Source organism: Podarcis filfolensis (genome assembly GCF_964270895.1).
Source record: "Podarcis filfolensis genome assembly, chromosome: 13".
NCBI lineage: Eukaryota > Metazoa > Chordata > Lepidosauria > Squamata > Lacertidae > Podarcis > Podarcis filfolensis.
The window spans coordinates 28,680,186-28,701,018 of NC_139615.1; the positions used below are offsets into that span (position 1 = coordinate 28,680,186).

The 20,833-nt window shown below is 46.5% G+C and overlaps 1 protein-coding gene and 1 long non-coding RNA gene across 2 annotated transcripts in view; one reads left to right on the forward strand and one right to left on the reverse strand.

Moving 5' to 3' along the window:
- Window positions 1–3,327, forward strand: part of IGFBP4 (insulin like growth factor binding protein 4) — a gene marked incomplete at its 5' end in the record, with an annotated part of 38,633 nt that extends 35,306 nt beyond the window's left edge. The window contains one exon of the mRNA XM_083583561.1: window positions 1,126–3,327. Within this exon, the coding sequence (XP_083439687.1) occupies window positions 1,126–1,260 (135 nt within the window). The 3' untranslated portion in view covers window positions 1,261–3,327. The remainder of the gene's footprint in view (window positions 1–1,125) is intronic.
- The window catches only part of LOC310748188, a 46,365-nt gene extending 33,458 nt beyond the window's left edge, over window positions 1–12,907 (reverse strand). The window contains exon 1 of the long non-coding RNA XR_014541176.1: window positions 12,528–12,907. This is a non-coding gene — a long non-coding RNA (uncharacterized lncRNA). The remainder of the gene's footprint in view (window positions 1–12,527) is intronic.
- Between the last annotated feature and the right edge of the window lie 7,926 nt (window positions 12,908–20,833).

Below are 20,833 nucleotides of genomic sequence, written 5' to 3' on the forward strand. Positions count from 1 at the left end.
GGTGGACCTCAGTTTTGTGTTGTCTGCCCTTTGATTCACCTGCATCATTTAGTGTATAAATCATGAGCATATGCTATGCGTTTACTAGTTAAGACATAACCAGGCTGTGTTAAGTGAGCCCAAAATGCAATTCCTGTTTAAAAACATAACAAGTCTTGCAAAGCCAAAAGTATAGAAGTGCATCTTCAGCAATTGCTGAAAGCTGTTTAGTGAAGGCATCAGATGCACCTCTGTGGGGAGAGAATTCCACAACTTAGGGACTGCCACGGAGAATGCCAGACCCTACAAGTGTCCCTATTTTGCAGGGACAGTCCTGGATTTACAGAAGCCATCCCAGTTTCTGATTTGACCTTGGAATGCCCCGCTTTTCCTTAAAGGTAAAGGTAAAGGGACCCCGATCATTAGGTCCAGTCATGACCAACTCTGGGGTTGCGGCGCTCATCTCGCTTTATTGGCCGAGGGAGCCGGCATACATCTTCTGGGTCATGTGGCCAGCATGATTAACCCGCTTCTGGCGAACCAGAGCAGCACACGGAAACGCCGTTTACCTTCCCGCCAGAGCGGTACCTATTTATCTACTTGCATTTTCACGTGCTTTCGAACTGCTAGGTTGGCAGGAGCTGGGACCGAGCAACGGGAGCTCACCCCATCATAGGGATTTGAACTGCTGACCTTCAGGCAAGTCCTAGGCTCTGTGGTTTAACCCACAGCACCACCCGCGTCCCTCGCTTTTCCTTAGGACGTTCCTATTTTCATCGGAGAAATGTTGGAGGGTATGGAGGTATGCAACCTCTGAGCCAAGGAGATAAGTAACTATACAACCTTTAGAAGACATCTGAAGGCATCCCTGTATATGGATTTTTAAAAAAATGTTTAATGTTTTATTATGTTGGAAGCTACCCAAAGTGGCTGGGGCAACCAAGTCAGATGGGTAGAGGATAAACAATATTATTATTATTATTATTATTATTATTATTATGGAATAGGATGTCACTATTTTCTTCAGAGAAATGTTGCTTGAGAATATATTCCTCCCTGCGGCTCTAGGTGGACACAGGTGGATCAGGTACTTTTAAATCCTAATAAAGAACTGTCAATTCTAATTTTATTCCTTTGCCCTTTCAGTGTCATCCAGCGTTGGATGGGCAACGAGGGAAATGTTGGTGTGTAGATCGGAAAACCGGGGTCAAGTTGCCGGGAAGCCTGGAGCTGAAGGGAGACTTGGATTGCCACCAACCTGCAGATGGGGTGCAAGAGTGACTTGACTGAAGAGAACAGGACGCCTGAGGCTTTCCTTGATGAACTGCCATAGCGCTGTTTGATGAACAGATGGATCACAAATGGGGATGTTACCACAATGCTCTCTTTTTTTTGTTCTTTAGGGGGACTGATAACGGCAGTTACACCTGCCCCTACCCCCTCACAACTACATTAATCTAAGCCTGACATGATCTAGCCCATCCACATCTCTCTGGTGTTTAATTGGGTAAGAATTAGCCACCATGGTTCCTTCTTCACAGATTCTCTGGAAACTACATTCCATTTGACTTGCCAACCTGCGCGCGGGGGGGTGGGGGAGCAGTATAAGCTTTAACCTTAAGTACTTGGATGGGTCTTTTGAGAGTGTTTGCCCCCCAGGTAGGCCCACTTCTGCTTTTGGCCTCTAGAGCAGCGGTAGCCAACACATGGCCTTCCAGACGTTGTTAGACATCAGCTCCCATCTCCTCAGCCAACATGGCCAATGGCTGGGGATGGTGGGAGTTGGGCCCTAACACTCAGAGGGCACCATGTTGAGTGCCTTTGCTTTGGAGAGAAAGATCTAGATCCCCATCATCAGAGTCCTCTTCACCCTCCCACCCCAGCAAACAGGGAGATGTGGCTTGGGGGAGAGGCAGCCATCTTCCTCTTTCTGACATCTAGTTGGTGTCAACCCTGTACATTCATTATGATCCCTCTCCTATGGGTTTCAACTAAGGGCTAAAGTCTACATGTGACTTTATACTTCTGCATGGCGACTCTTCTTGCCCTGCCTCTCTACCAGGCTTCCGCGTGCAATTAGTGCTGTGATTATCTGCTAATATATTGGTCGCAATGTTTTAAAAATTGCTGTGAATATTACTGTTCTTCATTGTTTATTGAAACTTCTTTTTTTAAAAAATGTTATGATTGTCGTACATCGCCTAGTCTGAGCATTTCTCGGGAAAGCTATTTATAAACGGTAAAATAAGCGACACACAAATCGAAATCAATCGTGACGGGTGTGGATCGTTTCCACACCAGGAACATCCAGCACAACGAGGAACTGTCCGTATACTTGGTACACTTCTTAGCAAGCTAAATTGGGCTTTGCAGTGGGGGTGGGGGGTGGGAGGAGAACTGACATAAAGAAAAGCCTCCTTTAGCAATGATAAGGTAACCTGGTTTACCTGGTCTCAATGACTGTGAATTGGTCTACTGCTATGGTTTTGCATAAAGACACCCAATGACAGTCAGGTATTTTAAGCAAAAGGATCCTAATAATGCTTGTTAAATGAAGAGGTCGAGACAACCTGCAGCCTTCTAGCTATTGCTAGACTACAACTCCCAACATCCTTGACCATTCGGCCATGATGGCTGGGGCTGATGGGATTTGTAGTTCAACATCATTTGGAGGGCAGCAGGCTCTCCATTCCTGTTTTGATGGCTGTGGGTATTTCCTAGACAATTCACCTAGAGAGGTGGTGGTGGTCTTAGACCAGTACCCTGAAAAGCAGGTATGTGGTGGTGGGTGTGTAAGAGAAACAATTAGATCCAAACTAGGTGTGATGTTAAATGTGCCTTTGCATTTAAAATGCAGGATTTCAAGTCTTGGTTGGTGGGCAGGGAGAAATTATTGGGATTCCAGCAGACACAGAGGGGGAGGTTAATTTTTTCATTCCCTGCTGCTGTCCTCTAAAGCTAATATTTGGAGAAAACCTCCCCATGTTAGCACCAACGGGGGATTTCCTCCCAATGTAAACTACACTTTCAGAGGAGGGGGTTTGCCACAGCAAAGATCAAAAGCATAGCTGTACATAGGTAAGTGAGAGAAGGAGAAGAGAGTGCGCAAACTTAAAATTACTCAGGGCATGGTCATCGTGTAACAGCAAGCCATGATTTTGTGTTACATCTGAATGGCTCCGGGGAGCTCTGAGGATTTTTATGTGGCGTGAGCCGAAATCTAGGAATGCCATTTTGGAGAACTGCTCCAGTTGCTCTCCGAAAGATATTCTACCTGCAGTTGGAGTGCCCGTTTGCTTCCACTTGTATGCTTGTATATTTGTAAATAAAGGAAATGTCACAAAGATATTGCAAGTCTCCTGTTCTCTCTCTCATCCAAAAACAAAAACTAAACTCAGTACTACGAGTGGCCACTTCCAGAGAAATGGAAATCTCCTATCATTGCCCTGAGGTGAGGAGCCTACATTCAAAAAGCCCCAAATATAAACCTGAAGAGGAGGAATCACTTATCTGGTCAGGGAAAAGGAGTCTTTCTCTCTCTGTGAGGGACAGAAGAACAAAGGGTCTCCTGTAGAATGCTTCAGTTAACTTCACAGGCTGAAACACTACTGGCTGAAATCACTATTGCTGAAAGCCACCTAGGAGGGGAAGCTTAGAGCTACCCTATACCTGGCTTGGCAATTCCTACTATCTTCCCCAGAAACCATAATCTCCTGCCACCTGTTGGGGGTTCCCTCCTGCAAGCCTGCGGCCACCTCTCTGCTGCCATCTGCTGGTTGGAGTTCCTCACTGCACTTCTCTCAACTTCTGCATACAGAGGAGCTACACTGATGGTTTGCATCCCTGAAGGGACTACAAGGAAGGCCTGAGGGATACCAAGCACAAGGTGGCTGTTAGGCACTTGGAAATTGCCACACAACGACTTTGTGCATGTACTGGGGGAGCACAAGCTACCTGGCAATTATCTGATGTACTAATGATGCTAGGTGAGGGACGAGTGGGTTGTTCCATTCACCGGACAAAGTTGGCCTGTTGGGGTGGGGATTGATTCTGGCCAGCTGGGCCAAAAATATTCCCCACCCTTGTTCTAATCCATGCTTTCAGATCACTACAGTCAGTTGGGCCCAACACTTCATCTGCTTAGAGTGCCCTTTTTGTGCCAGGACTCAGTTGATCAAAAATTATAACCCCATAATCTTTACTGGCAATGCCTACTGCACAACAAGCTAGTCTCCCTTTCTCCCCCATTGCCCTGCTCCCCAAATCTGGCTAAATAAATCCTGACCTGGTGAGCTTTGTGTTGGCTGTGGTGGTGGTGCTGGTTGTGGTTGTTATGATTGAGCAAATGGATGCCTGTTGCTTCAGCTTGCAGCGAGGCTGCTGCGGAAAATAGTTAGATTTACGACTCTCCGCCCTGCCTTCGGTGCCAACTCATAAGGAAGATTCTGTGGGCCTTCACACTGGAATCATTCATTTTAATGACCCTTCCATTTGGGAATGACGTGCTGATAAGATAAATGCCGTTTCCAGCTGCTCCTTCGTTTTCTTGGCAAGCTGGCCAAGAGCACTCGGCCTGTTTGTTTCCCCCTCCCGGCCTGCCCCACCTTTCTTGTAGGACTCGGCTGATAAACACACAGAGAGAGGGAAAGCTGCGCAAGATGGAGGCAGCTGGCCAAGGGCCCCATCAGCATGAATCCTGAACAAAAGCCAGCCGCTTGCTAAGTCTTCTCGTTTCACCTCTGGCAGGCTGTCCTGCCTCTTTGGGCATATCGGTTTTCTGAAGAGCGAGGGATGGAGAGGAGAGGAGACAGTGAGATCATCATAGAGTTACAGAGGCAGGGGTAGAAAGGCCTGGAAAACACACAGCTGCCTCCCTCCCTCCCGTGCAAGTCGGTTTCAACAATTCTGCGCGTGCCAAATAGGAAGAAAACATTTTTATTAGGCAATATTCGGCCCACAAAACAATTGTCCTCAGCTCTTGACAACCAAGGGGCATTTGTGCCTCCTGAACTCTACATAGGAAGCTCCCAAGTACTGAGTCAGACCACTGGCCCACCTAGCTCAATATTGTCTGCACTGATTGGCAGTGGCTCTCCAGGCTGCACCTGGAGATGCCAGGCATTGAACCCGGAACATGCTCTACCTCAGCAACCTTTTTCAGCTGTGGGCCGGTCCACCATCCCTCAGACCATGTGGTGGGCTGGACAATATTTTTTTTTGGGGGGGGGGAATGAACAAATTCCCATGTGCCACAAATAACCCAGCTATGCATTTTAAATAAAAGCACACATTCTACTCATGTAAAAACACGCTGATTCTCGGACTGTCTGTGGGCCGGATTAAGAAGGTGATTGGGCCACATCCGGCCCCCGGGCCTTAGGTTGCCTATCCCTGCTCTACCTAGATCAGCAGTTCTCAATCTGTGGGTCTCCAGATGTTGTTGGACTACAACTCCCATAATCCCTGAGCTCTGGTCTTGCCAGCTAGGGGTGATGGGAGTTGTAGTTCAACAACATCTGGGGACCCACAGGTTGAGAAAGGCTGACCTAGATGCAAGCAATCCAACCAATCTTTTCTCTATCACATCACTACAGGAAACTGAGAAGCCCAAAGAACTATGGGAGAGGGTGGTGGTGACGCCCTAGGACTCTCTTACATCATGCCAGCTGTGCCACAATGGACTTGCATGAGTCACTTCCACCCTGAGATTCAGCCCTGCCTCTCAGGAATGGGCTTGTTCTGTTGCCAACCTTTCTCTTTCAGCTTTTTTTTGGGGGGGAGACGGGCGGGGAGGGGGGATCCAGTCAAAATATGTATTCATTCCCAACCGGTGCTTGGAGAAGGGCCAAGCATTTGGAGTGACAGAGCACATGTTTGGCATTTAGGAAGTCTCACGTTAAATCCCAGGCATCTCCAATTAAATCATCTCATGTATCTGGGACAGGAAAAGACCCTTCCTACTTGAGACTCTATCTCTTTTCGAAATGTCTCCCTTCGTGAAACGCTTTCCCAAATGGATTTGTCTGCCAAGGAATCCCTGTGGCTGTGTCAAGGATTGCGGGGAATTTCCTAGGGCGAACACTGAAGGGGATTTGCTTGCATCCAGGAAGAGAAGCCTAGAGCCGATTCCAAAAAGGATCACAACCAGAGGGGAGGGGACTGATGACGACATTCCTGTGTTGGGTCTCAATGAGCCTCATCAGTCTCCTCATCGCTCTCCAAAGCAGGCATCTCGCCATCAGTAACACTTGCTTCAACTAGGGCTGACCCACGTGAAACTTTGCTCGGAAATATACCCAACACATCAACAGATTGAAAATAAGGTTGGTCCTGGTGGGAGGGCTGCCTTTCAGGAAACTTGTCCATCGTTACTGGTCTACTGGCGGAACCAAGGTTTCCCAGAGCAGTTTCAAAAGCAAAACTGGGCTAGTTTCGTGGACTGGCTGGACACAGAGAAATGATGGGAGGCACCAGCTGGAGAACCCCCAAGGGAAGGTGGCTCAGAGCCCAGGGAGTTGTGGTGGGATGAGTGGTCAGAGGGAGAAGACTGGGAGCAGGAGGTGTCTGAAAATGAACAGGAGTTAGTGAGCAAGGAGAGTCTATGGCAGAGAGAAGTCCAGAATCAGAAGCTCAAGCTCTGCCATGAGTTCTTTGGTCATGCTGGTGAAGAAGGATGTTTCCTCCTTCTACTGCAAGAAGCTCCCTTCCCACCTGGGCTCCCAGAACCAGAAGAGATATGAAGAGGGAGGAGCAGAGACAGGCTTGTTGGCCTAGTCTCAGATTGCTTGGGAATGACTTGGGGTGGTAGTGAGGAGATTAGGCGGGGACCTTCAGTCTCCCTCCACAACTGCCTCATGGGGCGAGGCCTACCAAGAATAGTTTCTGTGCTCATTAGGCCTGGCACTCCTGAGCAGGCCTTGTTTCTTCTAATAAAGAGTTAACTTCACTTACTCCATGTGATTTATTGGTGGCTGGCTCCCTGACAGATAGTTGGATCAATCACCTGATCCACCATAAGTCATCTAGTACACTTACACAGCTCCAAAATCCAACTCATTATGCTGGCTCTCATCATGTGGCATTACATAAATGTAATTCACACAGGCTCGGAGATAGCCAACATGGAAATCTTAGATTTTACCTTTTGGAAATTTTAGATTTCCAGAAGGTGTCTACAAAAACAGCATTGCTGTTTTCGCCCAGCAGGAATAAGCTTGTGTGTTTTGAATGCCACAGGCTTCTGCATTTTGAATGCAGGAGAGTCAACTTTTCTTGGTCTATTAAAATCACACCCTCGGCCCTGTACCAGCTTGTCCAGATATCATCTATGTGATGAAGGGTTGCCGCTGCTAAAACAGCTACTCAGATTCCAAAGGGGGGCAGGGGGACCCACCCAGTAGGTTGGCAATAACATTTAGATTCTCTACCTTTTAAATCAAGGTGGCTTTCTGAAACAATGGAATCAATACGGAAGAAGCTGTTCTCAAACCAGCAAAGACAACTTGGATCTCCACTCATGCGGAAATAAGACAATGATGCATCATTCTTGTACAAACAGTTGCTGCATGAAATACAGAAACACTGGAGACAGTGACCTGCTACAAGAAGAGCCTTCTGTGTGCACAAATAGATTCTGGAGGCAAACACATGTTGCCATCAGCACTAGCCTTTGGAGGCCATCTACTTGTGGATTCCTCCTTTTTATTTTTATTATTTTTATTTTTATGCCAGGCACATAAACACACACCTGCCTTGTGGTATGGTGCTATGTTATTTCAGAGAGCAGCCCAGGCAAAGTTGGATGCTTCACAGAGTAAGAGCTTTATGGCAAACAAGAATGGTTAGTCTAGAGCAGGCATAGGCAAACTCCAGCCCTCCAGATGTTTTGGGACTACAACTCCCATCATCATCAGCAACAGCATGACTGAATGCCTCAGCTGGACACAGTGCCACCTGTAGTTCGAATAGCAGTACAGTGGTACCTTAGGTTAAGTACTTAATTCGTTCCGGAGCTCCGTTCTTAACCTGAAACTGTTCTTAACCTGAAGCACCACTTTAGCTAATGGGGACTCCTGCTGCCGCCGCGCCACCAGAGCACAATTTCTGTTCTCATCCTGAAGCAAAGTTCTTAACCCGAGGTACTATTTCTGGGTTAGCAGAGTCTGTAACCTGAAGCATATGTAACCCGAGGTACCACTGTATAACAGTTAACTCTACACCACATAGGTCATAGGGTAACCCAAGCCTAGGTTTCTTTCACTTTCTCGTTTTTACATTCAAGTCATCTTCTCCACCTTTCTGCAACAGTTTACTCACGAAATTTTGTCAGTGTTTTAGTGTGGTTTTCTCCTGGGCATCCCATTTTGCCCAATACACATTTTGCAATGAATTTTCTCCAATTTTGCATGCATTGTTTCCTACATATTATTTATGTGTCTATGCACACTTTCCCCTAACACACTTTTTGTTGTTGTTCAGATTATTTGGATGGATTATTTCAAAGACTGCTGCAGTTCAGTTCCTGTATTGCTGTGGGAAGTATCAATTAAGTAGATGGCACCCACTTGTCTCAGAAGATAATAGAGGAATGTGCCTTTGGGGGTGAAGTCAAACTATTGGAAGGTTGCAGCGACTGCTGTGGTTATAGAGACTGATGCGGGAGAGACATGTTTGTTGCGGTTGGGGCAGATGAATGTGCCCGGTTGTGCTGCTGCAGATGCATTATAGCCTTTCTTCTCTCTACACTCCTCTCAGCGGTCAATCCTCCTCTGGTCACTGCTATGTATACATGACCTTATTGTCTGTCTCCAGGCACTGCAGTCGTCTGCCAGGGATTCTCACTGGTGGGGTTGATATCGCCCGTCTTCATGTCATGTTTGCAGACGTTTTTGTAGCACAGAGTTGGTTTGCCAATGGGCCAGATGCCTGAAGCCAGCTCCCCGTAGAGCACGTCCTTGGGGATCCTGCCATCTTCTATTTGGTGAACGTGACCAAGCCAGAGTAGACATCACTGAGACAGGAGCGTGAATCTTCCTGACACAGTGCATGCAGAAGGTGTTGAGGCAGTTGTTAATTTGCCCAAGACTCACTTCATGTAGATTCATGTTAAAATGTAAACCCAAATTTCTCCCCATAGAGAATTATTATTGTTTTTATTTAAATTGCTTGGAGATTTTGATTATATTGAGCAGCATATTTTTTTAAAATAAATAAATGATCTATTACTATTTTTCATCCACAGGAAACTAAACCCCATTGCACCACCGCTTGACTTCTCTTGATTTAGGAAAGTGGTGAGCATATGAAAAATATTGTTTCTCATTAGTGAGAGAAGGGGGAACTTTAGAGCCAAGAGTACTTAATTGACATAAAATGGGTTTTCTCCATCCCACAAATATATAATTGTTTTACTCAAGTGATTCTACAGACATCCATCCAAAATGTGAAACAGCTGCCTAAACTACAGGCTGCCTGTAGTTTGCCAGGTATCTATAACATGGACTGAATCCAGAAAGAATCCAAAATTGCTCTGAGGCTATATCTTTTATGTACATTTCTGCCCTACTACTTCCCAAGACCTGCAATGCTTTAAAATCAGGGTGAGCCCAGATAGCCTAATTAAAAAAAACCTAGCCTCAATGTTTTGATGGGAGTGGAAGGGTGGATCATATCTACGGAGAACTCTGCATTCTGTCCACTAAGAACCAAATAAATTAGACTTAGGAAAATTGGCGGCGGCGGCGGCGGGGGAATGGAAATTATAAATCTAACTGCATAGATGCAACTTGGTGAATTAACTATAGAAATAGCGAGCAATTTGGTACCTGAAGTAACATATATCAAAAGAGAGATAGGGAATATCCAATATAGGTTTAAGCCAAATGCTGTTGTGAGCCCAAACCTTATAAACTAAGTTGTGGAGACAAATTGTATGTTTCATACTAATACTTACTGATTACAGCGGTTTCATGTTTTTCTTTCTTTCTAAGAAAGAACAAGATGCTTTGTATTGTGCAACTGATGTTTGCTTATAGGAATTGAAGAACAAATTCAAAAAAATTGATATAAAAACTTTCAATACTATTTCCTAAAACCTAGATAATTAGAAACCACAACTGCTGATGTCGCCTGTAATATCTGAAATGAGCATTGTTGGGAGCAAATAGACAGTCCTACAGCTCGCAAGAAACTGTTAGTCCTTTATCAGGTTTCAAAAGAGAACACTTGCCGTCCAAGGATGCTTTAGCTGTCGTCAACACAAGCCAAAACACCAATCTAACCTCTATCTCCATCTTTGAATCTATGCCACCCTCTTCCTTCTTCCCTCCCTCTCTGACACACAATGATTGTAGGTAAATTTGTCATTCAGGAAAATAACTCCAATCATATTCACCCATTCAATACCAGCCATCCCCGGCTATTAGCAAGCAAAAAACTGAAGAGAGGCTAGGCACTCAACTGTGTAAGCAATACCAAAAATAGGCAGGAAAGAAAGATGCTAAAGAACTGCATCTCTTTCTCTGATCCAAGAAACAAAAAGTTCTATGTGAGAATATGGTTCCTGAATCAGAACTCTTATTGGTCAAACTAGATATGTTAAATATGTAAAACCATTTTCTCAATTTTCTTCATGAAGCTGTTTATTTGCCCTGGAAGGGTAGCCACTATTTGTTTCCAAAAGCTTATCCTTCCTGGAGCAAACAACAGCTTTGGGGTAGGGTGTGGGGGCGGCGGTGGCGGGGGGGGGGGAGGTTGTCATTTGTTTTCATCCAGGAAACACTGTGAAGGAATAAAGGTTGAACTCCTCCTTCCCACACCATAGTCTGGATTGGGTGCTCTGGTGGCAGATTTTGGTTGTCATAAGAGTATAAAAATATAAGAAGAGCTTGATGGATAAGGTCAATGGCCCCTCTAAGTCCAGGATCCTGTTCTCACAGTGGCCAACTAGATGCCTTTAGGAAGCCCGCAAGGGGGAACTGAACACAAAAGCATGCTCTCCCCTCTCCCCAATGGTTTCCACCATTTGGTACTTGGAATCCCCCTTTAAAATCCTCTTTTAAAGCCATCCAAGATGGCGGCCACCACTGCCTCCTTGTGAGAGGGAGTTCTGCAGTTTAACTCGGCGCTATGTGAAGAAATTCTTTTATCTGTCCTGAATCTTCGAAGGGCATCCGAAGGGGCCCTACATTCCTATCCAAAGCGAATATAGTCACTGCCCCGCCATGACATCGGTGGCTGGAGCCCAAGATGACTCCCGCCCCCTTTGCAACCACACCAGCCGACCGGCCGCAGCAGGACCCCTCGTCTTCACCAAGCCCCCATTGATCTTCATTGGGGGGGGCACTTTGTTTGACTATAAATACGAGGCTGTGAAAACAAGAGATTCAGCGGGGGATGCGGGCCTGTGTTTTCATAATGGCTGCTGCAAGCACTGCTCAGAAAATTCACGCTCCCCGCTCCTTGATCAGATATTACAACGAAAACAGAAGGGGGAAATGCAGGAAACGATGCAAGGCCTGGGTCTAGAATTCGTGTGAGTGCCAACAGTAGCAAAGGAGGAGGACTATAGCAGGATGAGAACAGGACTGAGGAGCAGAGCCAAAACAAACGAGAAGGGTCCCCTTTCGCCTACATAGTTAAAGGGGCTCAGGAAACTGTCTAAGCCCTGCCTCCTTTCTTCTCCTCAAGTGCTTTATGGGCACATTTGTACCAAACCCCAACAGTTCATCACTGGGATTTATCAATGCTGAGTTTAAAATCACCAATAAGCAGCTGCATGAACGTCATGGAACCCACCCAGACTCCACCCCAACCAGCAGGCATTTCCACGGCAGGCGGAACATGCCATGGGTCAGCATTGATCCCACAGTGCCAAGTAGCTGCTCGATGGCAACCCTCCCTCCAGAAAGAGCTTATAGTGGTGGGCATTCGACAGATGTTGTTAGCCTCCGACTCCCAGTATTGCTGACGTTGGCTCTGCTGGCCTGGGGCTGATGGAAGTTGTAGTCCACAACATCCAGAGGGCCTCTCCATTGACTCTCTTGAACAACCAGCAACTTTTGGCGCCTCCTCTCCCGATGGTTCTGTTCCCACTGGTCACTACAAATGTGTAACAACTAAGGGCTAGCAAGCCTGAGATTGCTTTTTTCCTCCCCTCTAACCAGTCGCTGTCCCTTTTGTGTCAAGCCATTTTTAGACCGGACAATCCCTGCCACCCGCGGGCTCACATTTAGATTTCTCTGGTGCTCTGGAAAACCTCTTCTTCTTTGCCTAAAAATGCTTTTAAACAAACTGAAGGCCTATCGATCAACTATGCAACCTCTCAAACAGATGGGGGCGGGGGAATACATCAGTAAGACAGAGAGCCAACAGTCTTTGTTTATGGAATTGTCTGGTTGGCTTAGTATAGGGTTGCCATATTCTGAAGAACAAAAAACCCAGAACACCTCCCCCCCCCCCATTCTGCATCTCCATTGTTCGCCCCATCCCTGCCGCTGACCACTTCCTTGCCCGTCTGCTCGCCCCCTCCTTCGCTTCGCTCTTCTTACCTTTGCTGTCTTCGGCCTCCTGCTTAGAAGATGCTGCCCGGCACTGGGAACGTGGCGCAAGGCCTGGAGACCACTCAAAACAGTGGGAGGCCTTGCATGCCCCAGGAAGGCCGCAGGCAAGGCCTGCCAGCCGCTGGGAGCAACGCAAGGCATAGCACGGCCCCGGGAAGGCCGCACAAGGCCATTCGATGCGGCGCTTCCCATTTCGGGACACAACGCCTTCTGAGCATGCGTGTGCCCCACCCCAAAATAAGCAAACCCCGAAATCCAGATAATCCATGAAAAATCCGCCCGAATGGGCATGCTGACCTGCCAAAAGAGGACATGTCTGGGAAATCCCAGACGTATGGCAACCCTAGCTTAGTATAAATCCTATTCAAACTAGTTTCCAGTTTTGGTTTGGAGAGCACATGCAAACCAGGGTTTGCCTACAAACTGGCAGCCAAGGAGGGAACTGGAACCCAGAAGAGGGAGAAGGACATGCTTGAGCTGACGGCTGAAACTGTTGGGATTCCTGCATTGCAGGGGGTTGGACTAGATGACTCTCAGGGTCCCTTCCAGCTCTAAAATTCTATGATTCTATGAAAACAGACTGTCCTGCATTGGCTTCTGAAGCCATTTACATTACTGAACTCTCTCTCTCTCTCTCTATATATATAAAACACACACACACGCACATTAAAGTGCTCAACAGGATGTTTCATTGTCCAGTCATTCTGGCTGCACTTATTGTACAAAAATTGCATAGATGTCTCCAGACAAGGCTTTTAATGTGCAAGCTTCATGCCTCCTTCAGGCAGTTTCACGGATGTCCAGGCAAACTTTCTTTATTTTATTTTTCTGATTTTAAATTGCAATTGTGCTGCGGCAGAATAGTGAAATTAACAAGCAGAGGGGAAAGCAACCCATCCCTCTGTAAAACTGACTCCATCCACGTGTGAAACTGAAAAGACTATGGTAAAGCTTTAGATTTGCCATCTTGGGTGGAGCTCCAAATATTTATTTATTTACACCAACTCCATACCGCTTAATAGATATATAAAAAACCTCTAAGCGGTATAGAGAAAACTACAGCAGCAGACAAATCAACAGATATTATAAAAAATGCAGAGTTAACGTCTCAAAATGTTACATTAATACAAAATTAATAATAAATATAAACCAATATCAATTCTTTGGCCTTTAGACACACCTTCCACCCGGGCAGAGGCGACAAGCTGTTTCCAACATTGAGGGGTGGTGGTTTGTCATGCACGTGTGACGTCACGGGCATCGTGCGCCAGGAGGCTACCAATAACAGGAGGAAGCCACCACCACAAGGCCTTGCAAGGCCCGTTGCTACTGTCAGGCCCAGCAGGGTGGGGTGGGGGGCTTAGCCTCTTCCCAACAGATTTTGGGAGGGGGGCTGAAAACACCTCAGCCCTGTGGAGTTGGCGCCTATGCCCCCTGGCTCTCATTCAGGTTCCAAACAAGTTCTCAGCTCACCTGATAAAAGCCTCCCAAAAGAGAAGGGTTGCTTCTAACATCACACTAATGTCTCCCTCCAGGCTTGCTTTTGATGGGCAGGTCTGAGGTGACTAGCTTTTCCTCAGCCTGCCCACAGCTGTGTCCCATTAAGTAGTCAGCTGCACTGTCCCATCCACTTCCAGGTCCAGTAGGTTTGCTGAGTTTCTCAGGGGATCCGAAGGACAGAAAAAGGACAGCCCACCCCCCATTTTTCCTCCAGCCTCTGCCCTGTTCACCACTAGCAACTGGGGGCACAGGCCTGAGCCTCTGGGTTCGAAAAGGAGATTAAGAATGAACTTCTTCCTTCCCCTTTGGAGTGCTAATTGCTATTAAATAAAAACTGTGTTCACATTAGGACCTTAAAGTGCAGTGAAGTTGTCCACCATGCATTTGACAGCTCTTTCCTCCTAACTGTTTACACCAGGATGACTTAATTCACTTTTGTGTGTGTGGTGCCTTTACCTTTTTTGCATGGCTCTGACTGTTCACACTCTGGCTAGAGGCGAATTAGATTACAAACAGCTTCAGGACTGTGTGAAGCTGCTTTGAGAAACGAGGCCTCAAACAGAAGCAACCACAACAATTGCCCCTGTCACTCTGGGCGACTTAAAGCATATATAGAAACATCATAAACATCAAACATTTAAAAACCTTCCCTATACAGGGCTGCCTTCAGGAAAAACACACATTAAAAACAACATTTGAAAACAATTCTATAAATTCTATGAACATCCTTAAACAGACCAGGAGGCAGCAGGGCTTTCTGATGAACCAATTTAGCCTGGTTGGAAGAAAATTGTTGTTGAAGGAGAGAGGAAACAGTTAAAGCCAAGAGGGAGAAATGGGTGCCAGGAATGCAAAAATCCAGCCTTAGAAATTCATGCCAACCCAAGCCTCTGGCATTTTTATTTTGAATGAAACAAGTCCAGAAAAGAAATATGAAAAAGGGGAGAGAGGTTATGATTATATTATTATTAATGCTACCACCACTGCTAATAGATTTCCTCCTCACAAAAAAATTCTTTGACCATCCGAAAGGAAAATTATAACCGCAGCCATTAGCAATAAGCAAAGCATTAGTAACTGGATATTTCCTGCAGATGTTAGGAATCTGAAATGGTTCACATGGATGTCTGTTTTGCTGGAATGATCTCCAGGTGGGTGACTTCCGGCGGGGGGGGGGGGGGATGTACATGACCAGTGAGACGAACGCATCACATCCTTGGCATCTCCACCTTCCAGCCCTGAGCATCAGATTGGCAGCAAGCGGGAACAGCAGGGATCAGACATCCCAGAATTCCTGGATGAGGCTTTTCTTGGGAATGTACACACTCACATAGACTCAAACTGATGGTTACTGGTTATATCTCACCAGTCCTTCTGCTTTAGCAAACAGAAAGCTTCGACAGAGAAATATAAAATATTCCATCAGGCTACAGCGGGGGAAGGAAGAGAAGTGATTCTGGCTCTCCATACCCTAGCTTTGCTGAGCAGCCAACCCACCTCTGTCCATCAACTGTCACCGGTTAGTAGCTCATCTGAGGGTGGGCTGAATGAGTGGGGCTGTGGCAAGGGAAGCAGCCTGAAAGGCAAGGGAACAATAGTAGGAAATCAAGATCCACTCACAGATTTCCCAGAAAGCTCTTGTCTACATGCACACAGACTGGACGGCCCTGTGATGCGTGCAAATCAAAGCATGGAAGTGAGGAAAAAGGACCAGAAAATGCTTTGCTGGATCAGATCAAGGCACAGCTTGCCAAGCAGTCTGCTTTCGGATGAAGGGATGACCATCCTCTGTTATTTACACCTGGCTTCTGGTACTCAGAGGTATTTTGCTTCTCAGTGTGGAGGTCCTGTTTAGATCTCCTGAATAGATACCACTAGATGCTCTAATGTGGAGAAGGGGAACTTGTGTGCTTCCCTTCCCATAGGTTAGTTGGACTCCCAACTCCTATCATCCTTCCTTGCTGGTGGGAGCTGATAGGAGTTGGTTGACCAATCTCTGGAGGTCCACAATTTCTTCGTTTGTCGTAGCATCTCTGGAAGAAAGACCAGCAGCCATGTTGAAACAGAAACTGAATATCCTGTTCCGGCATACGCAGAGATGTATCCTGCTTTGGAGAGCTCCACCTCACTTTCTTCTTCTGACCCATGAAGAATCATAACAATGTTATGTCACAGATGGTGCCACATCAAGAATCCTGTGACTTAATCAAGCATTGAGCAAAGAAGTGCTCCCTTTTGTCAGCCCTGAGGTCTGCCAGATGTTGTTGGACTCCAAGTCCCATCAGCCCCAGCCAGCACGGCCAACAGCCAGGGATAATGGGAGTTGTAGTCCAGCTGAACTGGTTCCAAATCACTAACTCACAGCTACTGCCAATTGGCTGACTTGATTTCTCATATTATAAGGCTTTATACACACATTTTATTATTATTATTTTTCTAGAACCAATGGAAACTGAGCACTCCCCCCCCACATAGTCCACACGCTGTCTAGATCTATTGCACATATATTTTTACCCCTGAAAAGTGTGTCTTGAGAAGCTGGTTGCATTCTGGAAATAAAAGCTGATTGCAGATTGATTCTGTATTACTGTACAGCCTGTCCGTTTAAAAACAGGTGAATGTATCCACAACTGCTCAATGATGTGGGCATATATCAATATCACAACCTCCACATCCTTCTTCTGGGGTATTTGCAAGGAGAAAAAGGGTTTTTCCAAAAGCAACCCCCCCCCGCCGTGGGCAGCAGGATCTAGAATCACTCTTGACTGAAAGCAGCATGCTGGATAGAGAAAAACTACATTTTTTGTGCTACATATAAGTTGGTGTGTATACAGTCACAGAGAGTAGTACTTTAGCACCAATATTAATCCAGGGATAAAACGCAATTGCTTTTCAACATTTTGTGTGTGAGAGAGTGCATGCAAGGTTTAGTCAACTCTTGCTAAAGGAGAGACCCTCCCCCTCTGCCTCCACTTTTTCAGTTCCTGTTTATATGCATGGAATTTAATCTCATCGGTTAATTGGACGGAACAAAGGTGAAGCCTTTCTTGAATGCGCACGCCATGGCTTCCTAGCTGAGTCAGGGACAATATGAGAAATGCTACCCCAGGCATTATATTATGGCTTCTGGTCCCCACTGGGCCTCGAGTTGTTCCAAAACAAACTCCTGCTCACCCGGCGCCCAACACAATGCGTGAGCCATCAGCGTTTGTTGTTCGTAGTTAACAGCCTGTTCTTTCCCCAGATACATTTTTGGAGACAGGAGGGGAACACGCCGTGACCCTCGATCCTGTAAACAATTGGAGTAAAGCGAGAGTGAATCAAATTATAACTCTTCTTCCTCGGCCTCTCCCCCACCCCAGAATCCTTTTGCAAGGCATTTTGGCCAGGAGTAAAGTTTTCAACTGCTGCGCGCTGGTAGAATATTAAAGGAAGCAGAAAGTTCGAAGAAAAGCTTCCAGAGTCCTAAGAATGCCAAAGTTCTGTATCGAGGACTTGGGGGCCAGGATGGTGGAGGAGGAACCAAGGTCGACGTGAGCAAAATATATGACAAGAATTTACATACATTATTCTTTGCTGCAAAATCGAGCATTTCCCTTTGCAACAGTTTTTGGCACATTTTCTGACAGAAATTGTAGTAGGTAGAAAGGATGTATTGGGCTTTGGGGCACATAGGAACATAGGCCATCTAGCTATATATTGTCTTCACTGACTGGCAGCATCCCAGCAGCAGCTCTCCAGGATAGCAGGCAGGTGTCTCTCTCCCAGCCCTACCTGGAGAGGCCAGGAATTGAACCTGCGACCTTCTGCATCCAATACAGGTTTTCTACCACTGAGCTTTCACATTGCAGGGAAGCTTCTCAACTTCCTATTTTATGTTTATGCACACCTGAGGATGGAAGGAACTTGACCACTTCGATTTCCTCAGTTTCTCATTTCTCCAGTCTTAAATTATTTTGTGACCCGTTTGTTTCTTTTTTAAAAAAAGCTCGTCATGAAAATTCATTACCATTTAATGCAGATTTCTCCTAATAGACACATTTTAATAGACACATCCTTACAAGCCATTTCCTCCGAATCAAGTGCATTTCTGCATGTTGTTTTCGCTAATATCTCCATTTCTATGCATGCTTTCCCGTAATAGATGCCTTGTTGTTGGTTAGAGAACTGCGTGGCAAAATTAGGATAAAGGCAAATTTTGAGGGATAGCTGAGTTTTGGTTCACATGTTGTTTTGGAAAATGTGAATTGGAGAGATTCGGCTTTTTAATGTGTACTGGAACAAATTTCCCCTCCCCTTTCAGAGGTGATGGCATTGGACCCAAAAGGAGAGGCGAGTAACTGGATGACCCTTGGAGTCCCTTTCAACTATCCAATTCCATGATTACAGTGGTACCTCGGGTTACGTACGCTTCAGGTTACAGACTCCGCTAACCCAGAAATAGTACCTCGGGTTAAGAACTTTTACCTCAGGATGAGAACAGAAATCGTGCCCTGGCGGTGCGGTGGCAGCGGGAGGCCCCATTAGCTAAAGTGGTGCTTCAGGTTAAGAACAGTTTCAGGTTAAGAACGGACCTCCGGAATGAATTAAGTACTTAACCAGAGGTACCACTGTATATGAATGAGAAAGGCACTTGGCTGACAATGGTGAGGAGATCATCCCACTGAGAGTATCTTGTCCAATGAAATCCTAAAGCTATCCTAAGGCAATCTCAGAAAGGGATGCTGTTGTTTTGCATACCCCAATCTCTGAGCTGTAGGCTTCTCTGGAACAAGGTTCTTTAAGACACACTGTAGTTCTGTGATAACAGATTGCCAGGGTCTGGTTGGACGCAGAGGAATGGTGGGAGCAACTAGCTAGGAAACCACCAAGGGAAGAAGGTTCAGAGCCTGGGGAGTGGTGGTTGGATGACAAAGGGAGAAAACTGGGAAGAGGTGTTAGAAGCTGAAGAGCTAACAGGGCTTAGTGAGCAGGGAGAGTCTGTGGTAGAAGTCCAGAATCAGGGCAGAAGCTGATGCAAGGGGAGGAGGGAGGCCAAGAGGCAGAGATAAGTCAGGCTGGTAAGGAGTCATTGGTGTATCCCCCTCCTGCTGAGACAAGCTCCCCTTCCTGCTTGTCTCCCAGAACCAGAAGAGGCATGAAAAGGGCAGAGGAGAGGTTTTCTTCACACAGGCGTGGTCTCCAATTGCTTGGGGAAAACCTTAGGACTTAGATAGCTGTGGGGAGATGGGGACTTTCACTCTCAGCAACTGATCCATGGGACAAGACCTACTGGGGATCAGCTGTTCATTAGTCCTGACACTCTTGTCAAGTCTGTGCAGATTGTGTTCTTGTGAATAAAGCATTCACTTTAGCTTGCTCCAACATATTCTGCTCCCCAAAGTGATCCCCCAGTGCTATAGCATTCACTCATCGCAGAGCATCTCTCTCGCTCTGTCTGCTTCAGACTCAGTTCCAACACTGCTGGTCTATTCTTCTCTTTCACCTACATAGGCACCTGAATGACATCACCTCTATCCAGGGTAAGAGGTAGAGGGGGAGGAAGGGAGGGAGAGAGGAGGGGAGAGACAGGGGGTCCTTTTCCAGAAGGGTTGCTGCCTATTTAGTTTCCTTGACATCACCTGTACTTGGCCATCTTTTAATGTTTGCAAAAGCCCATCCTCTCAACAAAAGGGGATCTGGGGATGTCAAAAGCCATTTCGCCACATTATGATTGCTAGGTAACCAACTGTAATGACTTCCCTCATCCCGTCTAGTAACAAGATGGCCAAATAGAGGAGGGAAAATGACTAACATTCGGCGTAAAAATGGAAAGGAACGTTTTCCTGGTCATCACATTTTCTTCCTGAGAAGCCCTCCCCCCCCAGACCCTCCTGGTTGTGGCTAGGCTACTCAGGAGTGGAAGAAAAGCCACTCTGCAGATGCTCAGAGGCACTTCCTTCTTTATTGTGACGTCAGATGTTTCTGAGGCCGTGTTCCCTGGTGCTGACCAGGCGGTGGAAAAACATTGTTCCTAAATCTTTCCCTTTCTCCCACCCCTTTGCCCGAAACAGCAAAGGAACTGAAGTCCACAGGAGGGGGCAGAGATTTTATTTTTAAACCTCAGTCTAAGAAGTGTTAGCAAACTACAGTGACAAAAGAAAAAGCAATACAAGCTGCAAAGTGAGAGGCCCGTCTATTTTTGCAAAGAGCCCCTGGAAATTGGATCTGCTTAAAAGCCTCTCCACCCGCCTTTCCTCCCCTCGCAAATGTTTTCCCTGAGCTGAGCCTTTGTGGCAGGGCGATAATGGAGTGGGGGGCCTTGGCTCGGCCTCCCCTCCCAAAGTCCATCTTTAAACTGTTTTCTTTTCCTTTTCAAAAAGCAATTAAGGGGAGTGTGAGGGCAGCCGAGAGCAAACATTCCAGCTCGGAAAAACCCTTGGACTCCGCTTCGCGATCCAAACCTGACAGCCTTTGTCATCATTTTTCAATTAAGCCCCCAGGGCAAAGAAGGCCTTCCCGCCACTGCCACACACGTGCCAGGACGTGGCACTGAGACTCCCCTCCCCGGATCCCTCCCCCTTCCCCCAGTTGGCACCTGACAACCATTTTTCCACTGAATAAATCTGTCTCAGCGAGAGGATTCTGCTCCTTTTATCAGCGCGTGCAAAAGGCGTGTTGGGTGCCAGGACATCCTGGGGTGTGTGTGCATATACATATACATAGGTGGGCTTATCATAATAAGACGTAGGGCCTGATCCTGTGTATGTTTATAAAGAATCCGGCCTTCCCCAGATTGCATGGTGGCGGGGGTG